The 19,374-nt window shown below is 51.6% G+C and overlaps 1 protein-coding gene across 1 annotated transcript; it reads left to right on the plus strand.

Annotated features, from left to right (window-relative positions):
• The first annotated feature begins 4,912 nt into the window (after positions 1-4,912).
• ZC3HC1 (zinc finger C3HC-type containing 1) lies at positions 4,913-19,091 on the plus strand. The gene is made up of 10 exons (XM_048836745.2): positions 4,913-5,078; positions 7,129-7,240; positions 7,487-7,637; positions 9,024-9,107; positions 9,587-9,714; positions 11,313-11,470; positions 12,157-12,400; positions 15,938-16,144; positions 16,963-17,172; positions 18,457-19,091. Exons 1-10 carry the CDS (start codon positions 4,942-4,944, stop codon positions 18,523-18,525), a joined length of 1,500 nt encoding a protein of 499 aa, XP_048692702.2. The 5' UTR covers positions 4,913-4,941; the 3' UTR covers positions 18,526-19,091.
• Positions 19,092-19,374: the final 283 nt, after the last annotated feature.

The following is a 19,374-nucleotide window of genomic DNA, read 5'->3' on the forward strand; positions in this document are numbered from 1 at the left end:
AACCATAGAACCTTGTCTTCAGCTGTAGGGCTGGTATCTATCTAGGAGAGCCAGGGTGCTGAGGCAGGGGGGCATGTCCCACACCAAGCACTGTTAGCAGCATTCACTGGGTTCCCTCCTGCTTTGTGGCAGTTGTTGAATATATATTCGTATATAATGCCACACTCTGTGTAGGCCTAGTATAGGTCTGATCATAGCAGCAGCCTGATCAATCTTTGTGTTCTGAGTTTGTACAGTGCCTAGCACAATGGTGCCCTCATCCATGACTGTGGTTCCTAGGGGCTACGACAATGCAAATAATAAAAAATAAAATAATTATTAATTGTAGTTGCCATATTAGAGCTGATCGAATGATGGAAAAAATTATTCACTAATAATTATTCCATGGGTGAGGGAAGAGAAAAATATTGCAAATACCTGCAATACATTAGTCACACAGCTGTATCTGGTCTCCTGTCTCCCACAGCAGCCAGCATCAGATGCTCTAGAGGGAAGTGTAAAACCTCTATAATTGACCTTTAAGCAATCAAATGCCCGTACGGGAAGCTTCTTCCTAATCTTTTCATTAGTGGTTGACTTACGCCATGAAGATTCAGTGTTTACATCCTTTATATACTGTTATCCTTTCTTACACAACTGTGATGTTATTCATATAAATGTCTAATGCTTTTCTGAATCCAACTAGTTTCCTGGCCTCAATGATATCCCAGGATAGCGAGTTACTGCAGATACAAGATTCTGTTCCTACTGCCGGTCTTTTCCTAGAAACTGAATCCCTGGGGCAGTAATGGCTGTGATGCTAGCAGTGAACAGCCCTTGCCAAGCACTGAATGCTCTCAACTTCCTGGGATTTGAAAGCATCAGCATCTGGCAGCATCTCTCCTCCTTCCTTGCCTGCCTAGTTAATCTAATCTAGCAATGCGTTTGTGCAGCAGTCATTGACATAGAAACTCAACACCTCTATCCTTCAGTTGCCTCTATTTGATGCCCACATTGCTGTATTATCTATCTTTATAGGCCCTGACCCTGTGAGGATCTCCATGCTGGTAGACCCATACCCCTCCACAAAGCCGCACTGAAGTCAAAGGGGTTCCATGTGCGTCTCAGAAGTCCAACCTTTCTGAGGTCATTGTAAAATCTGGGCCTTAGATTGTCTGCTCTTCAGGTCAGGGACAGTATCTTCTAACAAGTCCATAAGGCACAACAACACACCAGTGCTGCTACATCAGCAGTAAAATATCACAATGAATGGATCAAGCTCTGAAAGAATTTATTTATTTATTTAAGAGAGTTTTCAACATTCTTTCTTTCTGTTGGGGAAGGATCTTTGTCATGTATTTCACTGAATGACATTTAAAATCTCCCTAGTTCTATCCATCTCAGTCTGCATGGAGCTCAGCTCCCACACAAAGTTGACTCTGGTCACACTGTATTCCAGGGATACTCTATCTAGACCATTTGAATGGAGGAAGGCTAAAACTGATGAGCAGATATTTGCAAATTCCTTTCACTGACAGCAGAAATGGTCTTAAAAGGCTAAACAAACAAACAAACAAACAAATAATTTAGCTGTGCGTCCAGGATTCCAATTCCCCAAAGTCAGTGACATTTTGATCTAGTTTTGGTTCAGGAAATTGGGGTTGTGCAAAATTAGAATCCAGGTTTGGATTTTGAATGCCTCAAAGTTCCAAAGTGTCACAAACTCCTCTGATTGTATTGGGAGTCTCATGATAGTTGCTGTTTGTCTTAAACACCCAGCTCCTGGAGACATGCAGCTATCCAAGACTCTTTTTAAAATTTTAAGTTTTTAGCCTTTGTGATTGCAGGGAAAAGCTTGAAAATGTGATGCCTAAAAGCTTGGAAACCAGAAGGCAAATAAAACAAATCCAACATGTATTATCATTTTTAAAACTCATGAGCTTTTGGGGCCTGAGTCATGATTTGGGGTCAGCAATACTGGGATCGAGGGGATCTGGGGATTTCTGCCTTAATCACAAGTAAGGGGAGCGATCTTCCCACAAAAGGAGAGGGCCAGGAAGCAGGAGGAGATTTTAGGGGCTTCAGCTCAAATCCACAAAGGTATTTAGGCTCCTTAGTACCACCGATTTCAATGAGAGAGACAAGGTAGGTGAGGTAATATCTTTATTGGACCAACCCAGACCTGAAGAAGAGCTACGGACTGATCTCAATGGAACTTAGGAACCAGAACGCCTTTGTGGGTCTAGAATGTTGGGAATTCATTAGAGAGATTGTGTAATTAATGTGGAAGTGTTGTGCAGAGCAGGTCAGCAGACTGTGGAATCAGTAATTAGACAGAGATGGCTACAGTGGTGTGGGTCTGTCATCAGGTTACCCTGGGGCGAAAGCACCAGGTGCATCTTAGATTGGATCCCATCTGGAGGGAAGAGAAGGCATGGAGGACATGGGATGACCTATCAAAAAGGATGCTGCTGTCATGGAGACAATTTATTATGGAGTCAGACATCTTGCTCCGGACAGACAGCAGTGGGAGAAACAGGTTGCCTCCTGTCCCTAGAGGCACAGGTGACTCTAAGGCCTGGTCTACACCTAAAACTTAATTTGACTTAGCTACATTGCTCAGGGCTGTAAAACATCTCAGTGCGGCATAGTTAGGTTGACCTAATACAACTGTAGACGCAACTAGGTTAATGGAAGAATTCTTCCATTGATTTAACTACTGCCTCTCAGGGGGGATGAACTACAGAAATGGAAAATCTCCTTTTCCATCGCCATAGTGTCTACGCTACAGCAGTGCAGCTGTACCACTGCAGTGCCGGTAACCCTCGCTCCCCTCTCTAGAGCCGGCAGTGTAGACGCACCCTCAGTAACCCTCGCTCCCCGCTATAGCCCTCGCTCCCCTCTATAGAGCCGGCAGTGTAGACGCACCCTCAGTAACCCTCGCTCCCCTCTCTAGAGCCGGCAGTGTAGACGCACCCTCAGTAACCCTCGCTCCCCACTGTAGCCCTCGCTCCCCACTATAGAGCCAGCAGTGTAGACGCACCCTCAGTAACCCTCGCTCCCCGCTGTAGCCCTCGCTCCCCGCTATAGAGCCGGCAGTGTAGACGCACCCTCAGTAAACCTCGCTCCCCGCTATAGAGTCGGCAGTGTAGACGCATCCTCAGTAACCCTCGCTCCCCACTATAGAGCCGGCAGTGTAGACGCACCCTCAGTAACCCTCGCTCCCCGCTATAGAGTCGGCAGTGTAGACGCACCCTCAGTAACCCTCGCTCCCCGCTGTAGCCCTCGCTCCCCGCTATAGAGCCGGCAGTGTAGACACACCCTCAGTAACCCTCGCTCCCCGCTGTAGCCCTCGCTCCCCGCTATAGAGCCGGCAGTGTAGACGCACCCTCAGTAACCCTCGCTCCCCTCTATAGAGTCGGCAGTGTAGACGCACCCTCAGTAACCCTCGCTCCCCGCTATAGAGTCGGCAGTGTAGACGCATCCTCAGTAACCCTCGCTCCCCACCATAGAGCCGGCAGTGTAGACGCACCCTCAGTAACCCTCGCTCCCCGCTATAGAGTCGGCAGTGTAGACGCATCCTCAGTAACCCTCGCTCCCCACTATAGAGCCGGCAGTGTAGACGCATCCTCAGTAACCCTCGCTCCCCTCTATAGAGTCGGCAGTGTAGACGCACCCTCAGTAGCCCTCGCTCCCCGCTATAGAGCCAGCAGTGTAGACGCACCCTCAGTAACCCTCGCTCCCCGCTGTAGCCCTCGCTCCCAGCTATAGAGCCGGCAGTGTAGACGCACCCTCAGTAACCCTCGCTCCCCGCTGTAGCCCTCGCTCCCCGCTATAGAGCCGGCAGTGTAGACGCACCCTCAGTAACCCTCGCTCCCCGCTATAGAGTCGGCAGTGTAGACGCACCCTCAGTAACCCTCGCTCCCCGCTGTAGCTCTCGCTCCCCGCTATAGAGCCGGCAGTGTAGACGCACCCTCAGTAACCCTCGCTCCCCGCTGTAGCCCTCGCTCCCCGCTATAGAGCCGGCAGTGTAGATGCACCCTCAGTAACCCTCGCTCCCCTCTATAGAGTCGGCAGTGTAGACGCACCCTCAGTAACCCTCGCTCCCCGCTATAGAGTCGGCAGTGTAGACGCATCCTCAGTAACCCTCGCTCCCCACTATAGAGCCGGCAGTGTAGACGCACCCTCAGTAACCCTCGCTCCCCTCTATAGAGTCGGCAGTGTAGATGCACCCTCAGTAACCCTCGCTCCCCGCTATAGAGTCGGCAGTGTAGACGCACCCTCAGTAGCCCTCGCTCCCCACTATAGAGCCAGCAGTGTAGATGCACCCTCAGTAACCCTCGCTCCCCGCTGTAGCCCTCGCTCCCAGCTATAGAGCCGGCAGTGTAAACGCACCCTCAGTAACCCTCGCTCCCCGCTATAGAGCCGGCAGTGTAGACGCACCCTCAGTAACCCTCGCTCCCTGCTGTAGCCCTCGCTCCCCGCTATAGAGCCGGTAGTGTAGACGCACCCTCAGTAACCCTCGCTCCCCGTTATAGAGTCGGCAGTGTAGACACACCCTCCTCTTTACTCCCCTTATGCTCCTCCCAAGCCCTGTCTCCTTTTCAGGGAGGCTCCCTGTAGTGGGGATGGATCTGGAGGCTTCCCCCTATGGCAAGGGTAGGGTGACCAGACAGCAAGTGTGAAAAATCGGGACGGGGGTGGGGGGTAATTGGTGCCTATATCAGACAAAGCCCCAAATATCAGGACAGTCCCTATAAAATCGGGACATCTGGTCACCCTAGGCAAGGGGGCGGGAGGATCTGGCTCAGTGGTTGCCCTGGGAGGCGACTCCCCTTACTCCGGGGGTGGGGGTAGAGATGAGCGGGCCCTGGAGCGCCCGCCGTGTGGGCCCGGAACGGGAGTTCCCCGGCTCCTTGTTTCCCTCCTCCGCGGGGGAGGATTACACAGTGCGGGACCAAGATGGCGGCGCCCAGCGCTGCGGCCCCGGAGGGCGAGGAGGGGCCGGGGGGCAAACCGAAGTCCCCAGCCGTCACCCCCCAGAAGATCCGGGAGCTGATAGACGGGGGGATCGCCCCGGAGGAGGCCGGCCCGGAGGGGTGAGCGGGGATCTGGGGGGGACACATAACAGCTGCCCCTGGTTCATCTCCCCGGTTACCCCCCCGTGGCTCCTGCGTTGGGCCCAGTGGCGGGGGGCAGCAGCCCCAGCCCCACACCGGGTCAGCCGGGCCGCCAGCGCGGGCACCGTTCGGGCCACATGGGCCCAGACAGGCGAGGTGTCCCTTTCGAGCCGGGCTGGAGCGAGGGCCCCCGGGTGGTCCCGTCCCTCACGGTCCGGGGAGTGGAGGGGGGGCGATGAACCTGGCAGGGGCTTTAGGAGCATTGTAGTCTGGGCCTCTTATTTGCCTGGCCAAAGGCAGGCGTCTGCCCGCTCGTCCCTGGCATCTCGGAGGAGGCCGGTGTTTGCCTTGCGATGGGCCCGATTGTAGCTGGCACGTTGTCAGCGCAGCCCCATGGTTGGGTCCAGTTTGCACTAGCCTTTGTGTTTACAGTGGTTGGCTCTCAAGTGGATTTCTTTTCCCATTGTGAATCAAAATTGACTCCCTGCGTGGCTAGTCTTAAGCACGGCCCTGGTTATGAGTGGTGAGGAAGTGTAGGAGCTGAAGATGGGCCCCCAAGTTTTTGGCTGGGGTGACATGGAGGGTTGTGGTATTTTTTTAAAGGTGACCAAGAATGGGTGGAGTGGGGAAGGTTTCAGAGAGGATATTAAAAGTTCAGGTTTGGCCAACGGTTAATTTAGAATTGGCAGCAACATATTAAGGAGGTGAAGTCTATGCATCAGGCTCTGATGTGGAATTGGATGGAGGCTCACAAATGAAGACAAAGATTTGTAATTCATCAGTGAAAAGATCGTGGTTGAAACCATCTAGCAAGAAGATATAAAGGGAGAAGAGGACAAGATAAGGGGGGACTCTCACATGGAGAGGGAGGAGGAAGACCTACTAAAGGAGGTGTCGAAAGGAAAAGTTAGAGAAATAGGAGAACCAGGAGAGGACAGAATTACAGAAACCAAGGGAGCACAAGATTTTAAGAAGGAGGGCGTTATTTGATGGTGTCAAAAGCAGCAAAAGCAGCCCAGGCTCAGTCAAGGCCTCTGGATGCTACCAAAAGAAAATATTAAATACAAAATTCACACTTTTTCTTTCAGTCTTCTGTTCACCCCAGAAGCTAATGTAGCCTTGAGATGGGAAGAGAACAATGTGATCTTGCTCCCAGTCTTGTGCCCTGTCATAGAATCATAGAACTGTAGGACTGGAAGGGACCTTCAGAGGTCATCAAGTCCAGGCTCCTGCACTCAAGGCATGACTACGTAGTAGCTAGACCAGGGGTTCTCAGACTGGGGGTCTGGACCCCTCATGGGGTCATGAAGTTATTACATGGGGGGTCACGAGCTGTCAGCCATGACCCCAAACCCCATTTTTCCTCCCGCTTTTATAATGGTGTTAAATTAAAAACACTTTTTTATATATTTATAAGGGGGGGTCACACTCAGAGGCTTGCTATGTGAAAGGGGTCACCAGTACAAAAGTTTGAGAACCACTGAGTTAGACCATTCCTGACAGGTGTTTGGAGATTTTTAAGAACAGGTTAGACAATGATGGAGATTCCCCACTCTCCCTAGGCAATTTGTTCCTGTGCTTAACTATCCTGATAGAAAGATTTTCCTGGTGTCCAACCTAAACCTCCCTTGCTGCAATTTAAGCCACAGAATCATGCTGCTTCATCACAAAGTTCTCAGATTTAGTATCAGTTTTCCATATTACTTCACCAGATTTGGAAAAGAGGTGTGGGAACCCTCATGGAAAATGCATGTCACCAGCTGTTACTGATCAGTGTCAGGAGATTGAGCGCTGATGTTTAGTGTACATCTTTGTTCCACTTAATTGGCATTTGTTTTGTTAACACTTCTTAGAATCTAGGGTTTGTAGGACTCTTGGAAGAAATTTGTTTTGAGGTTAAACTTGAAGGGTGAGATTGGTAGAGGTGTTCTGGACTCATTGCTGTAATATGCATTTTTCTAGAACATTAATTAAATCTTTACGCAGAAGGCAAAGGGACTTTGCTTGCTGACCTGTTGCTTTATTTTAGAAAGGACACATCTGCCTTGTCAGAATCAACTAATGGATCTTCACAAACAGATGCTCTTCCTTTGGAGACAACTAGTAAAGAAGCCTTCTTCAGCAGAGTAGAAACATTTACTATATCCTTTTTGGTGCTGAGCTTTCTGTGTCAAAAGCTGACCTATCCATACACTCCCCCCAAAAACCAACCCTGAATTTCTCATGGCAGTCAACCTCTATGCATGTCTCTTCACCCAGCCACTCCATTTCTTAAAAAGTGGAAAAGGTGTCCTTCAATAAAGACCCAGGTGAATTGTTTGTTTGGCCCAAGTATTTAGTTGAATACAGTTGTGATGTCTCTGTATTGTTGTCCTTAACATGAGCACTCTTTGAAGTGGGCAGGCAAACCTCATGACCTGTCCCCCCTGATATGTGCCAAATATGGATGGACCAATATAGAGAGTGACATGCTGAAGTGCTCCAGCTGCCAGGCCTTCCTTTGTGCAAGTTTGCAGCTGGCATTTGACTTAAACAAGTGTACGTACAACAGTCTCTCCATACAGATGATTGCTTAGTTCCTAATCTGGAAATAAAATTAAAGATTTCACATCAAAGTACCTAGAGCAGGCCCCTAAATTCATACTTGGGCATATACATTTGGTATTTTCAATAGAAGCTGGGGCTATTCGGTAGCTCTGAAAATGGAGCCACTTATTTAGCAGGTTTAAGTTCATGCACCCAAGTTTAAAAACACCCTTGGGTTTTAAAGATCATAAAACCTCCTGCTTTAGGGCATCAACTGAGCTCTACTACTAGGGGCTGGGAAGAGATTTCCCTGGGGGCAGGTTATTCCATAAGTGCCTACTGCAGGGTTTCTTGCACCATGTCCTGAAGCAGCTGGTTCTGCCCACTGCAGGGACTATCTTTTTGTTCTGTGCTTGGACAGCGCCTAACACAAAGATATCCTGGTCCATGCCTTGGGTTCTTAGATGCTATGGCAATACAAATAATAATGGGCCACTGGTCTGAGCCAGTCTGGCATTTCCTTTGTAACAAAGAATTTATGGGGAGTTGTTAGCAGTTAAACTCTCTCTACCTGTTATGTTCACTTTATGTTGTTTTTTCTAGTCTAGCAACCAATCTCAAGTTTTTCCCTTAGCCTTGGAGTACGATGGTTTCACCGCCCTTTAACTTGCTCTCCTTCCCTGTACATTCCTTTGCCTTGAGACCATATTAACCTACACCCGCAGTTGAAACTGGAGCTTTCTGCTTCTTTTGGTCAAGTTCTTAATTTCCAAGTCCCCATCACCTGGACACTGGCAAACTCCTACTGTTTCATGATGAGCACTGGGGGCAATGTGCTAAGGGAGAGGGAGGGTTTTTGGCTGCAGGAAGGTGGAATAGGTTTTGCCTGGCTGAGAATGTCCCCTTCTTTCTCTCGTAACCTGCCCTGCTCCCCACTGCTGCTGGTTCCTGACTGCTCCCTCAGAGAATGAACCAGTGTGGGAAGAGAGAGCAAGTCCGAAGGTAAGACAGGGCAGGGAGAAATGAGTGTGGGGCCCAGTAGAGTTATCTGCAGGGAAGAAGAGCTGGTGGGTCAGAGAGTATGAGGCAGTCTGCCCCCAACAGGATGGGGTCCTGCTATAGGACAAGGGGAAGGGAACAGGAGATGGTTTAAGATGAGATGTTAACATCTGCAGTAAGTAACTTTTCAGGGTTTCTGCAGGCCAGATTTGTATGCAGCCATCCATGCAAATATCAATCAAAATGACAGCACCCTAGACATTAGAGCTACAGCTGTTAGCTGTCATCCAGCCATCCCTCTTCTCCTGAGCTTTGTCCAACTAGATTGAAACATTCAACATGCTTCCTGTGGAAGATTATTCCGTAGCTACGTAAATTTTAGTGCTGTTTGCCTTTCAGACAAGGAGAGGTGTGCGGAGCTGAAGAAAGCTTTGTGTACGGCCCATGAGAAGTTCTGTTTCTGGCCCGACAGCCCCTGCCCAGGTAGGTGTCACTAAGTCTAACCTGGCCAACAGTCCAAGAATGTGCTCTCTTTCTTCCTTTCTAGTGTTACTCCCCTCTCCTTTTGTACTGGCCTTCTCATAGCATTGCCTTCAATAGCATCTACCTTCAAGGTTATTACAGTCCCTTTTTACAGAGAGAGATAACTGTTAAAAACTGTAATTGGGACGTGGAGGGGATTGCGGGACTCAGGGCATTTGTAAAGGGGTTAGATAATTTATCTTTTTTAAAGCCCTCGCTTCACTAGGAAGTTGGGCCACGTTTCAGCAATGGATCAGGCTTCAAGGTGACCTGAAAAAGAACAAAATAGTAGGTCCGTGCTCCTTTTTGTGCTTGGCCTTCTAATGGCAGGAAGACCCTTATTTTTAATTTGGCATCACTGATTCCTCTTCTGTCTGAAATGACGAGCGTGCAGGGATCTGTATCGAAACTGAAGCCTCCTGCTTCTTGCTTCCCAATAGATCGCTTTGCCATTTTACTGGTTGGTGAGCCCATAGCCCTTATCAGTGACTTCCTGGATCGCTTTCAAAGCCTGTGTCAGCTAGAACTTCAGCTGCCCTCTCTGAAACCGGAGGATCTGAAAAATATGGTGAGTTTGCGTTCACCATTGGGAGAAAGGTGGGGCGGGGGTTAGATGAAAGTGCCTGGCATGCTGGCATTATATAAATCCATATAAAAAATATCATTAAGGTTGAGACCTCAGAAGCCAAGAAAGGCTAAAGTTGAGAGTTGCCTGGGTAACCTTAGCTCTGCCTCTTGCACATGCATCATCCTACAGTTTTAATAGTCTGCATGGGTAACCCGAGGTGTTCGCTGATGTTTGAGTGCTTAATTTTGCAATCGCAGCATTCTCCTAACAAAGGTTTTGGTGTGGAATTTCCTCAGGTTTTTTCAAGATGGTTTTAAAAATTGTGTCCACTAATTGCACAGTTTGGGGAGGCAGCCCCCGAAAGTGGGTTTTTGTGTCACAATGTTGCAAATGTGCATAAAGATGTCATCTGCCTCAGGTTCCCACTGCTCCATGGAAACTGAGTTTCCACTGCGTGGAAACGCTTCATGGGAAGGAGGCCGTGGACTCCTTTTTGTACAGCATGCTCTTAGCTGCAGAGGGAAGGAGGCCAGGCCTACCAGCAGACCCTCACCTCGATAACAGTAACTTGCATGAATCAGTGAGGTGTCCTGAGCAGGAAGTAGCCACCAGCCTTGTCTCGTTAGCTGCACGGGGATTGTAAGGTAGAGCAACCAGAAAGTAGCAGCCTATAAACGCTCATCTTCTAATGGTTGCCCAGAGCACTGGGTCTAGTGCCCATCAGCCATGTGCTAAGGCCCATTGCTATATTCGGGTGTTTGGTTGTCTCTCAGTATGACACCAGGGTGGAACTTATTTGCTGGAACCAAGGGTTCATCAGTTGGGTGGAAAGGAATAACAGTGGAAATGGTTGACTTCACTACCTCCATGGATAGTATATATATTGGCTTAGGCTTAAAATCCATAAGGGACATAGGCAGTGGGCAATGAACACATTTCTGTATCCCATCTGTCTCCTTTCTAAATCTCTGTTCTGAAAAGGGCCTCCCTGACAATGGGACCCTGGGGCTCCTTCCTTATTGCGTCTCAGCAATTCCCCATCAATGTACTCAGTTTACACACACACACACTCCCTACCCTTTGGGATCTGAGAGTCAAGCTGGGTTCATTCTGGCTCCTGCATCATCGCCAGTAACGAAGATTCTGCAGGCCACATTCCACTTTCCATTTTACCTGTGCAGCCTTCTGGGGGGTGGAGGTTAGTCCAGTGCTCAGAACTTTGTTGATGATTCTGTTGATCGTGCATGAGGCAGGATAGACTCCATCCCCCTCCCTGTGTTGGTTCTGAAGAGCTAACAGGAGTAGAAACTTACAATGGTCGCTAATGTCAGCCGCTCTGATTCTGGAAACACCCAGGGAACTCATCTGAGGAGTAAGAAGATGCCATTTTTTCCATAGCCATTTTCCTGATTGCAACATTATAATCATTTATTTATAGTACAGTAGTACTGAGATCAGAGCCCCACTGTGCTAGGTACTGTACAAATAGAGACAGTCTTTGCTCCAAGTGTGTCCCGTGTATTGGAACTCTGTCTGAGGGAGCACAAGCATGGCTCGTGACCCGCCCAGACCGTGACTGAGTTGTGTGTCCTCTGCAGTCCTTGACAGAAGATAAAATCAGCCTTCTCCTGCATCTGATCGAGGAGGAACTTGAATGCAAAACCGAAGGGGAGAAAACATCAATGAAATTGGGCTCTGACATCTTTCAAGTACACGTCCCTGCCTGCATCCTGGCCCTCTGTGGCTGGGCTTACAGGTCAGTAGGTGACTAATATCTGATGGTGAAAGCTAAAATGCTGTTTGTAAATGTCATACATGTGCTTCAAACTGTAGGTAGCACGTTGCTGTAATTTGCTATGAAACCTATCAGAAACTGAGGGGTCTGGAACACAAAGGACTGTCCTCTCCAATATTGCCTCTCCAGGGCCTGAGCTTCCAATGTTTAACGAGTGTCATCCTCTAGCTGCTATGGTTGCACAGAAAACCCCCCAAACAATGAAGTGAGGTAACTGCTGCAGAGATAGACATCTGCCTGAGTTGACAGAGAGCCTGAAACTATAGCTCTGAGCTGTCAACTGCACCGTTAACTTAGATGCCAATGATGGTATTTCAAAAAGATGTCAACACTGCTGATTATTTCACTGATCATCAAAGCATGGAAGAAAGGAAAGGAAGGACCATGCTAAGAGCTAACTGAGGTGTGTGTGCAAGTTGGTATATAGATTTAAAATGTGCAGGCTTTAACAACGCCTGACGGGGGTGTGCAATGGTTTCCTGGAAGTGGGAGCTCAGCTTTCAGACGTTTGGGGACCACTGGATTAAATGTTTAGTCGATCAAATACAGCTGCTTGTTCTAAAAATCGGTATCCATTTTGAGGGAGTGCCTAGATTTGTTCCTGACTTTCTCTCCTCACCCCGCTCTACCCTGCCTCCAACCCACAGCCCTTCGTCAGGGTCCATGCACCTCCCGGTGATCACGTGTTCCCGCTGCATGAGGAAGGTGGGGCTGTGGGGTTTCCATCAGATTGAGTCTTCCATGCTCGAGTTGGACTCTTCCTTTGGACTCGGCAGCACTCCCACCACGCCCACAGAGGCGCGCACGGACCGAGCCCCACTGGTGCCCACGTCTCCCCGCAGGATGATCACGAGGAGCCAGGATACGACGTTTCCTCCGGGCTCAGAGCAGGTAAGCTTCACCTCTCTTGGTCGGAGAGGTCCCTCCAGGATTCTCTGGGAAGGAGGTTTGGAGAGAGATTGAGACAACTAGCAAATCTGTGTGCGCTGAAGCCCTGTGGCCTTGTGAAAAGACCTGTGATTGCAATGTGTATCGAAGACCTTCATGGCAGTGTATTTACTATCCCAGCTTCAGACGTGCTGTTTGTATAGAGTGAGATGTACGTCCTAGGGAAGGAGAAAAATGTCTGGGCCAGCATGATGGTCTAGTGCAGAGCTGGGCAAACTACAGCCCAAGGGCCACATCCGGCCCGCGGGACCCTCCTGCCCGGCCCCTGAGCTCCTGGCCTGGGAGGCTCCCCCGGCCCCTCCCCTGCTGTTCCCCCTCCCCCGCAGCCTCAGCTCAATGCTCTGGGCGGCGGGGCTGCGAGCTCTTGCCGGGCAGCGCAGGTGCAAAGCTGCCAGCCACCGGTGCTCCAGGCAGCGCAGTAAGGGGGCAGGAAGCCTGCGGGGTTGGATAGAGGGCAGGGGAGTTTGAGGTGGTGGTCGGGGGAGGGGCTGTGGATAGGGGTCAGAGGGCAGGGAATAGGGGGATTGAATGGGGGCAGAGGTCCCGGGGGGGCAGTCAAGGGGGGGTTGGATAGGGCGGTGGGGGGGGCAGGGGTTCTGGGGGCAGTCAGGGAAAAGGGGTGGTTGGATGGGGCAGAGGTCCAGGGGGGGCAGTCAGGAATGGGAGGAGGGGTTAGATGGGGCGGTGGGGGGGAGTCAGGGGCAGGGGCTCCGGGGGCGGTTGAGGACAGGGAGTGTGGATGGGGTTGGAGTCCCGACGGGGTGAGAAGCAGGAGACATTGGTCACGGGTCAGGCCACACCCGGCTGTTTGGGGACACAGCCTCCCCAACCGACCCTCCATACAATTTTGGAAACCCGATGTGGCCCTCAGGCCAAAAAGTTCGCCCGCCCCTGGTCTAGTGACAGCCCCATGTGTTGCCACTCATGGGATCTCGGTTTGGGTCCTGCTCATGGCCGCTGAGCCAGGTGGGTTGGGACGGCTGCAGCAGAAAAGACGAGTGGGCTTCTCACACTCTAGTGACCCCCCTCTGCTTTGGCCAACTGAAGCCAGGTCCCTGCCTGCAAAGAGCTCAGGCAGCCCTCCACCAGCGAGTTGGTTTGCTGGGGTGGAGCTCCCTGCATAGATCTGAAATTAGAACATCCCTCTTGGGAATGTTAAAGCGACATGATCAGGTAGTTTAAGGCCAGGTAGGGACTTCCCTTAGCACTGCTGTAATCGTGCTGGAAAGCAGCCTCCAAGTGCCACCTGGTGGGGATGGCTGATGGGGGGGAGGCTGTGGGAATCACGCATTCTGCTGAGAGGATAAATCCCCTCAAATGGCCACTGTCCTGGCCCTTGTGCTAGACAAGAGGCTGGGCTCAGTTGTGATGAACGTGCCGGGGACTCTTTAAAGAGGCCACTGAATGTGGACAAAACCCAGTGGTTTTCTCTGGCTCCCAACTCCAGAAACTAAACCTAGCCCGTGCTGCTTAATCACAGGGGGGTCTCCCTAAATTTTGGCCTGGACTCTGCAGGTAGAGAAGTGTCTGACTATATTACAGCACCGTGCTCTGCGGCTACTCCAGATTTGCACCATTTTAACTGGGGTCAGGATCTGGTCCCAGGTGGGTACTTGTGGTGAATTTCTGATTTACAACACAGTCGCTGGCAGCCTCCTTTTGCCATTGCCCCCCAGTGAAGATGGCGCCTTGTTTGAGCCAGATCTGCAGACATGAGCATTCTTTCCAGTGGAATCTGGTTCCGATGCCCAAGCACCAGGCATCTCTTTAAGCTGGTTATTGATACCCTGGCGCTTTTGTGCTCAGGGTCGGATTAATCTCCTCAAGGCTCCAAGGCAGCTCTCCCCCAACCTGGGCTCTGTCACGCTGCCGTGTTTCCAGTCTCGCCACTTTTCTGGGGCGACCCCCTGCAGGCCTGTGGGACCTGCATCCTTTCATCCCTCTCTTGTGTGATGGCATGAAAGAGAGCTTTGGTGCCGTTATCAAGGCCAAGTTCACAGAGCAGCCCCAGCTTTGCTGCAGAGTGACGGGAGATGAAGCTGCAAAAACAGCAGGACTGAAGGATTTCATTATAAATCAGGGAGCATCATGTGCTGTGAGCACCGGTCCCTCTCACCCGTGCAGATTGAAGCCAGGTCCCTGGGAGAGACCACTGGGGAAGAGGAGGAAGGGGTTACTTCTGTCTCTTTTTAAAGTGCCGGTGGGAGGTGCCTGACTGTGGGCCCCACAGGCTGGAATTTTCTCTACGGCCCAAACTTTCCAAAATAGCCATTGATTGCCTGCATCTTAGGCCAGGTTTGCCGAAGTGCTGAGCACCCTCAGCTCTCAGTGACCTACTCAGAGCTGTAGGTGCTCAGCGCCGATGGGAATCCACCCCCATGGGTCTCTGAAATCCAGGCACCTCCAATGCGGCTTTTGAAAATGTTGGCCTCTGACTGTTTTTATTTATAGACCTCTCTGGGGCGGTCAAAATCTCGCAGTGAGTCGGGGAAAACGCCCCCAACGCCCCAACGTGCGCTCTGTCAGTCATCCCAGAGCTACCCCTGAAAATTCAGCGAGCAGGCTCGTTCTGGGAGTGTCTAGTTGCGTCTGCCCGCTTTGGGAATAGCACTAAAGTTGTATCCAGGCCATTGGTGAGCTAGCTGGGGCAAAGCCTAGAGGGTGGGGAGAATCCCCTTTGTTCGAGAGCCCCAGCAGGTTTTTTTGCGGAGTGGGGATGAGAATGCTGTCGTTTTCTCAGGGAGTCCGAAGGCTAGCCGCGTTCAGATGCCTGGGGATGAGCGCGGAATAAATCCCAGGGCGTTCTGTAGCGCCCGTGTAAACGCTCATTTCCTGGCTGGGTGGTGGTTGCATTTTGATGCATTTTTACAGTTGCACACCCTAGGATCCGTCACTCACGTCGCTGCAAACTAATTGGGCGTGGACTCTGCCGAAAGTGCTAAAACCCTTACGCCGGGCACAGCACCACCTCCTGTGCAGGAGGAAGTATGACAGCTAGGCTCAGTGCAGCATGTCCACCTCTTCTGCAATGGTGCTGGCGTCAGAGGTCAGGAAGCCTCAGCAGGGCCTTGCAGGTGGAAGGCGAGGGGCAGCAAGCCGTGTTTGTTGTGGGCAGTGGCCTGTGCCGTCTTTCGTCCCGCACGCAGGGGTCTTTTCAGGCTGGTTGTCTGGGGCCAGCCCTGGAAACGCGCTCTCCGAACAAAGGTCTCCCCGAAAGCGTCAAGCTGCGTTTGGGTAAGGCTGGCTGTGTATGGATCGGTCGGACTGGGGAAGAGAGGTAAGTGATGTGCCAGCCACTCGGATCTGCTCCCTACAGCACCTAACCAGGCTCTAGAGCTGGGCTGAGCAGTACTAGGCACGAGGATCTCCTGTGCTTCGAGTGCAGGTCCCTTCCTCCAGCAGCTGAGGAAGTGCTGGCGGCCGTGGGAACTCTGCTGTCCATCAGGAGCTAACTTTCTCCTCCCTCCTTCCCACTGGTAGCACGAGAAGAGCCCGTCCCCCGTGACAGCCCGTATGCGGAGCTGGGATAGCTCGAGCCCCGTGGACCGGGCCGAGCCAGAGGCATCAAGCCCGTCAACAAGGAGCCGCCCGGTAACCCGCAGCATGGGGCAGGGGGACAGCGTGGAGGTGCCATCCAGCCCCCATAGGAGAGCCAAGCGGGCACGCCTCTGCTCTTCCAGTAGTTCGGTGAGTGCCTGGCCACGCGCCCGAGAGGATTTGCCACTCTCTCAAGAACCCAGGTCAGGTTTTCCCTGCTGCTGGCAATGTCTTTGCAACTGGCTTCCTCTTCCATGTGTTACTCTGTCCTGGCTACATCCCCTGAAGCAGAGAGAACATCACCACCACCCCTTCCAGTTAGTTTCCATCTTTCTATCCAGCTTGGGGAAATTAGACCTTCTGCCTCTTCTCAAATCTGGCAAAGTCAGATCCTTTTGCAGGCCCAGGCGGGATTGGAAGGAAGATACCTCTAGGTTGTGGATTTGAATCCAGATAGGCCTGGTTGTGATGGGAAGTCGCTTCCCTCTGGTGGCTACTTGGTGGCCTTTGTGTAACGAATCAGGGTCATGGAGTGGTATCCTTGCTGGTGGGACAGGTGTCACCTTATCAAAGCACCATCATTGCGGTGAATTTGCTCCCTTAAACCTCAACAGAGGGGCCATGGAAACACTCTTAAAGACGGCCCCTCCAGCTCAGTGCTCAGGTGCACGAATGGGAGACTTGAGAGGGCTACTGCAGGGTCCACTGAATGTGCTTCTTTCCCTGGCAGTTATCAAATACTTTCCACCTAGGCTGTGGGGTGGAACCTACTATCCTTCCCCAGCATCCCTGGAGCTGAATGACACCCGTGTCCTAGGTGGTGGTGCTCTGCTGTTCTCTGCTGCCCTGGAGAGGGCTCCCCAGCATGGCTTTGGAGGCTGGAGTTAGGGGTGATTTTAAATCAGTGTCTGACTGTATTATTGTTAATAACGTCTCTTTAAAACAAGTCGTCACTCCTCTCCCTGCAGGACACTCCCACTAGAAGCTTCTTTGATCCCAGCTCTCAGCACCGCGACTGGTGCCCTTGGGTCAACCCAGTCCAGGAGAAGGCTATCTCAGGGGACATCAGTGACCAATTGGAGCTGACGTCTGTGAAGGCGGAGCCTGGCTGGCGGGTGGTGCTGAATGTTCTCCTGGCGGCCAGGAAATCAAACAGAGCAGCTGACGCAGAGCTTGTGGTGAGAGCTCTAGCAAAGCCCTTGCTGGGATGATTTAGTTGGGGTTGGTCCTGCTTTGAGCAGAGGATTGTACTAGATGACCTCCTGAGGTCTCTTCCAACCCTAATCTTCTATGATTTTATGAATTGAGATCCCAAAACTGAAACCCACCTCAACTTTTGAACCCCCCCCCCCCCCCCCCGATCTCCCAAAGGCCTACTCCAGTTTGCTCCAAACTTGGCATTAAAATTCTACTTTGGGCTGAGATCCTACATACAAAATTTGGGGCAGCTTGGTTCTGATTCGCCAGAAAGGATTTTGATTCTAGTAGCCCTGACTGACGCATGCTGGCTGGCGTCTGCATGTCTATTCAGAAGCAGCTGGAGCGTCATCCACTTTCCAGCTCCACAAACCCACTGACTCAAACTGCCCCAGCTCTCTAAGGGAAGAATTAGCAGGAGCCTGAAGCTGCTAGTAACTTACACAGATGGAGTCAGGTGAGTCTGTCTATCCAGGAGGAAAGTGAAGGTGAAACCAGAGCCCGGACAGTGTAGAAGGTGCTGAAGATATCTACAGCAACCCCGTACGCAGCACACATGCTTATATAAATCCACCATGTCAGAGAGGGACTGTCGGCATAGCTATGGAGAGATGATAGTCTCTGTAGAGAAGGTTGAATCTAGCTTCCCATTATAAGCCTGGTTTTTGACATCACTACCTCTATCTTAGCCAAAACTGGCCCGAGCTACCCCAAAAGGCAGGCGTCGGGGGGAGTAAAATGACAAACCGCTTTTGCTGGAGAATGGCCTTTGTTCTAGCTTGGGGCAGGGCCGGGGGGGTTGGGGTTTTAGCATTTGTCTTTGAAGATTCAAGCGATTTGTGTCATGGACAGAATTGCTGGGTGTCTGTCCAGCTGTCATCTGGGCAAGCCGCTGAAAGCTCCTAGAGTTGGACAGATACTTTATCAGGCTGGTGGAACAAGCATAGGCTGGAGGTTAGTGCCCAGGCCTGGGAATCAGGAGGTCTCAGTTCTATTCCTGGCACCGACACTATCACTGCCCCATGCTATGCCTCAGTTTCCCCATCAGTAAAATGGGGTTATCTAATAAGGGCTCATGTCTGTACAGCAAGTGTGACCCTTGGATGAAAGGACCGGTGGTTCTGTCCGGTACCACTTTCTCAGTGTGTCCTCTCTCCTGTGGCTTTAGAGGGAACCCCCCCCCCCCCCAGCTGGGCCATTGGGGTGCGACTCCCTGCTGGAGTGACTTGACCTTTGATTGTCCCCTTGTTTCCTTCTTGTTGCAGAGCCTCTCGGTAAAATCCTGCAAGGTGTTCCGGATATTCCGGCAGTGGGAAGCCGCGTGCTCCTCCTGAAGACGCTTGGCCCTGGCCAGGGAATGCCTGCCAGACGGGCAGCATGGGACATTGGGTTGGGTTAGAGAGAGAGCTGCTTGGCAGTTGCTTGCCAGGCAGCTCCTGGAGATGCTCCTCCAGGCCCGGCGAGCAGCAGGAGCCCTTTCCTTGGGGATGCAGGTAATTTGGGGGTGGCCAAAGCACAGTGTGAAGACCACGCTCGGCCCTGGCTGTAAACCGCAGCCGACAGCAGTTTGATTTGAAATCCCGGGTGAGCATACGGGCGCGTTTGCCGAAGCCTACACCCTTCTTGCAAGCTGCCACGTCAGCTCTTGGAGCCACCGGCTTTGGATAGCCCCCCACCGGGTCTGCATTTCCCCCACCTCCAACCAGAGTGGGCTCCATGCGGGGAGGATCTTTTCTGCCAAGGAACTACGTCCATTTCATTGGTGAGTGCAACAGGGGGGCCGAGGCCTGTCCCTCACTGCACACCATACAGGGGCCTATGCGCCAGGGCCCTGCTGGCTTGGGGATGTGATGACAGGTAGTAATAAAATCTTTCACTTTTTTTTTTCTTTTCCCCTTCAGCTGTCTGGCACTCCTTCCTTTCAGGGGTGGGGCTGACCAGTGACACGCAGCCTTAGGCCTGGGCAGTGTTACACAGTTCTGTTCTGCTGGGGTCCCTGCTCCCCACACATGGGCACAACACCTCCCCTGATTCCCTGCCAGCAGACCCACAGTACCTTTCCTGCTCCACCACCAGGCGCAGGGTGTCGCACCAGAAGCTCTGGCACCTCGGAAAGAGCCAGGCTGGCTTTGTCCACAGGTCGGGGGGCTCCAGGCAGGCATGAGGGAGCTTAGAGGAGGGGG

This window comes from Caretta caretta, chromosome 1 (assembly GCF_965140235.1).
Source record: "Caretta caretta isolate rCarCar2 chromosome 1, rCarCar1.hap1, whole genome shotgun sequence".
NCBI classification, from domain to species: Eukaryota; Metazoa; Chordata; order Testudines; family Cheloniidae; genus Caretta; species Caretta caretta.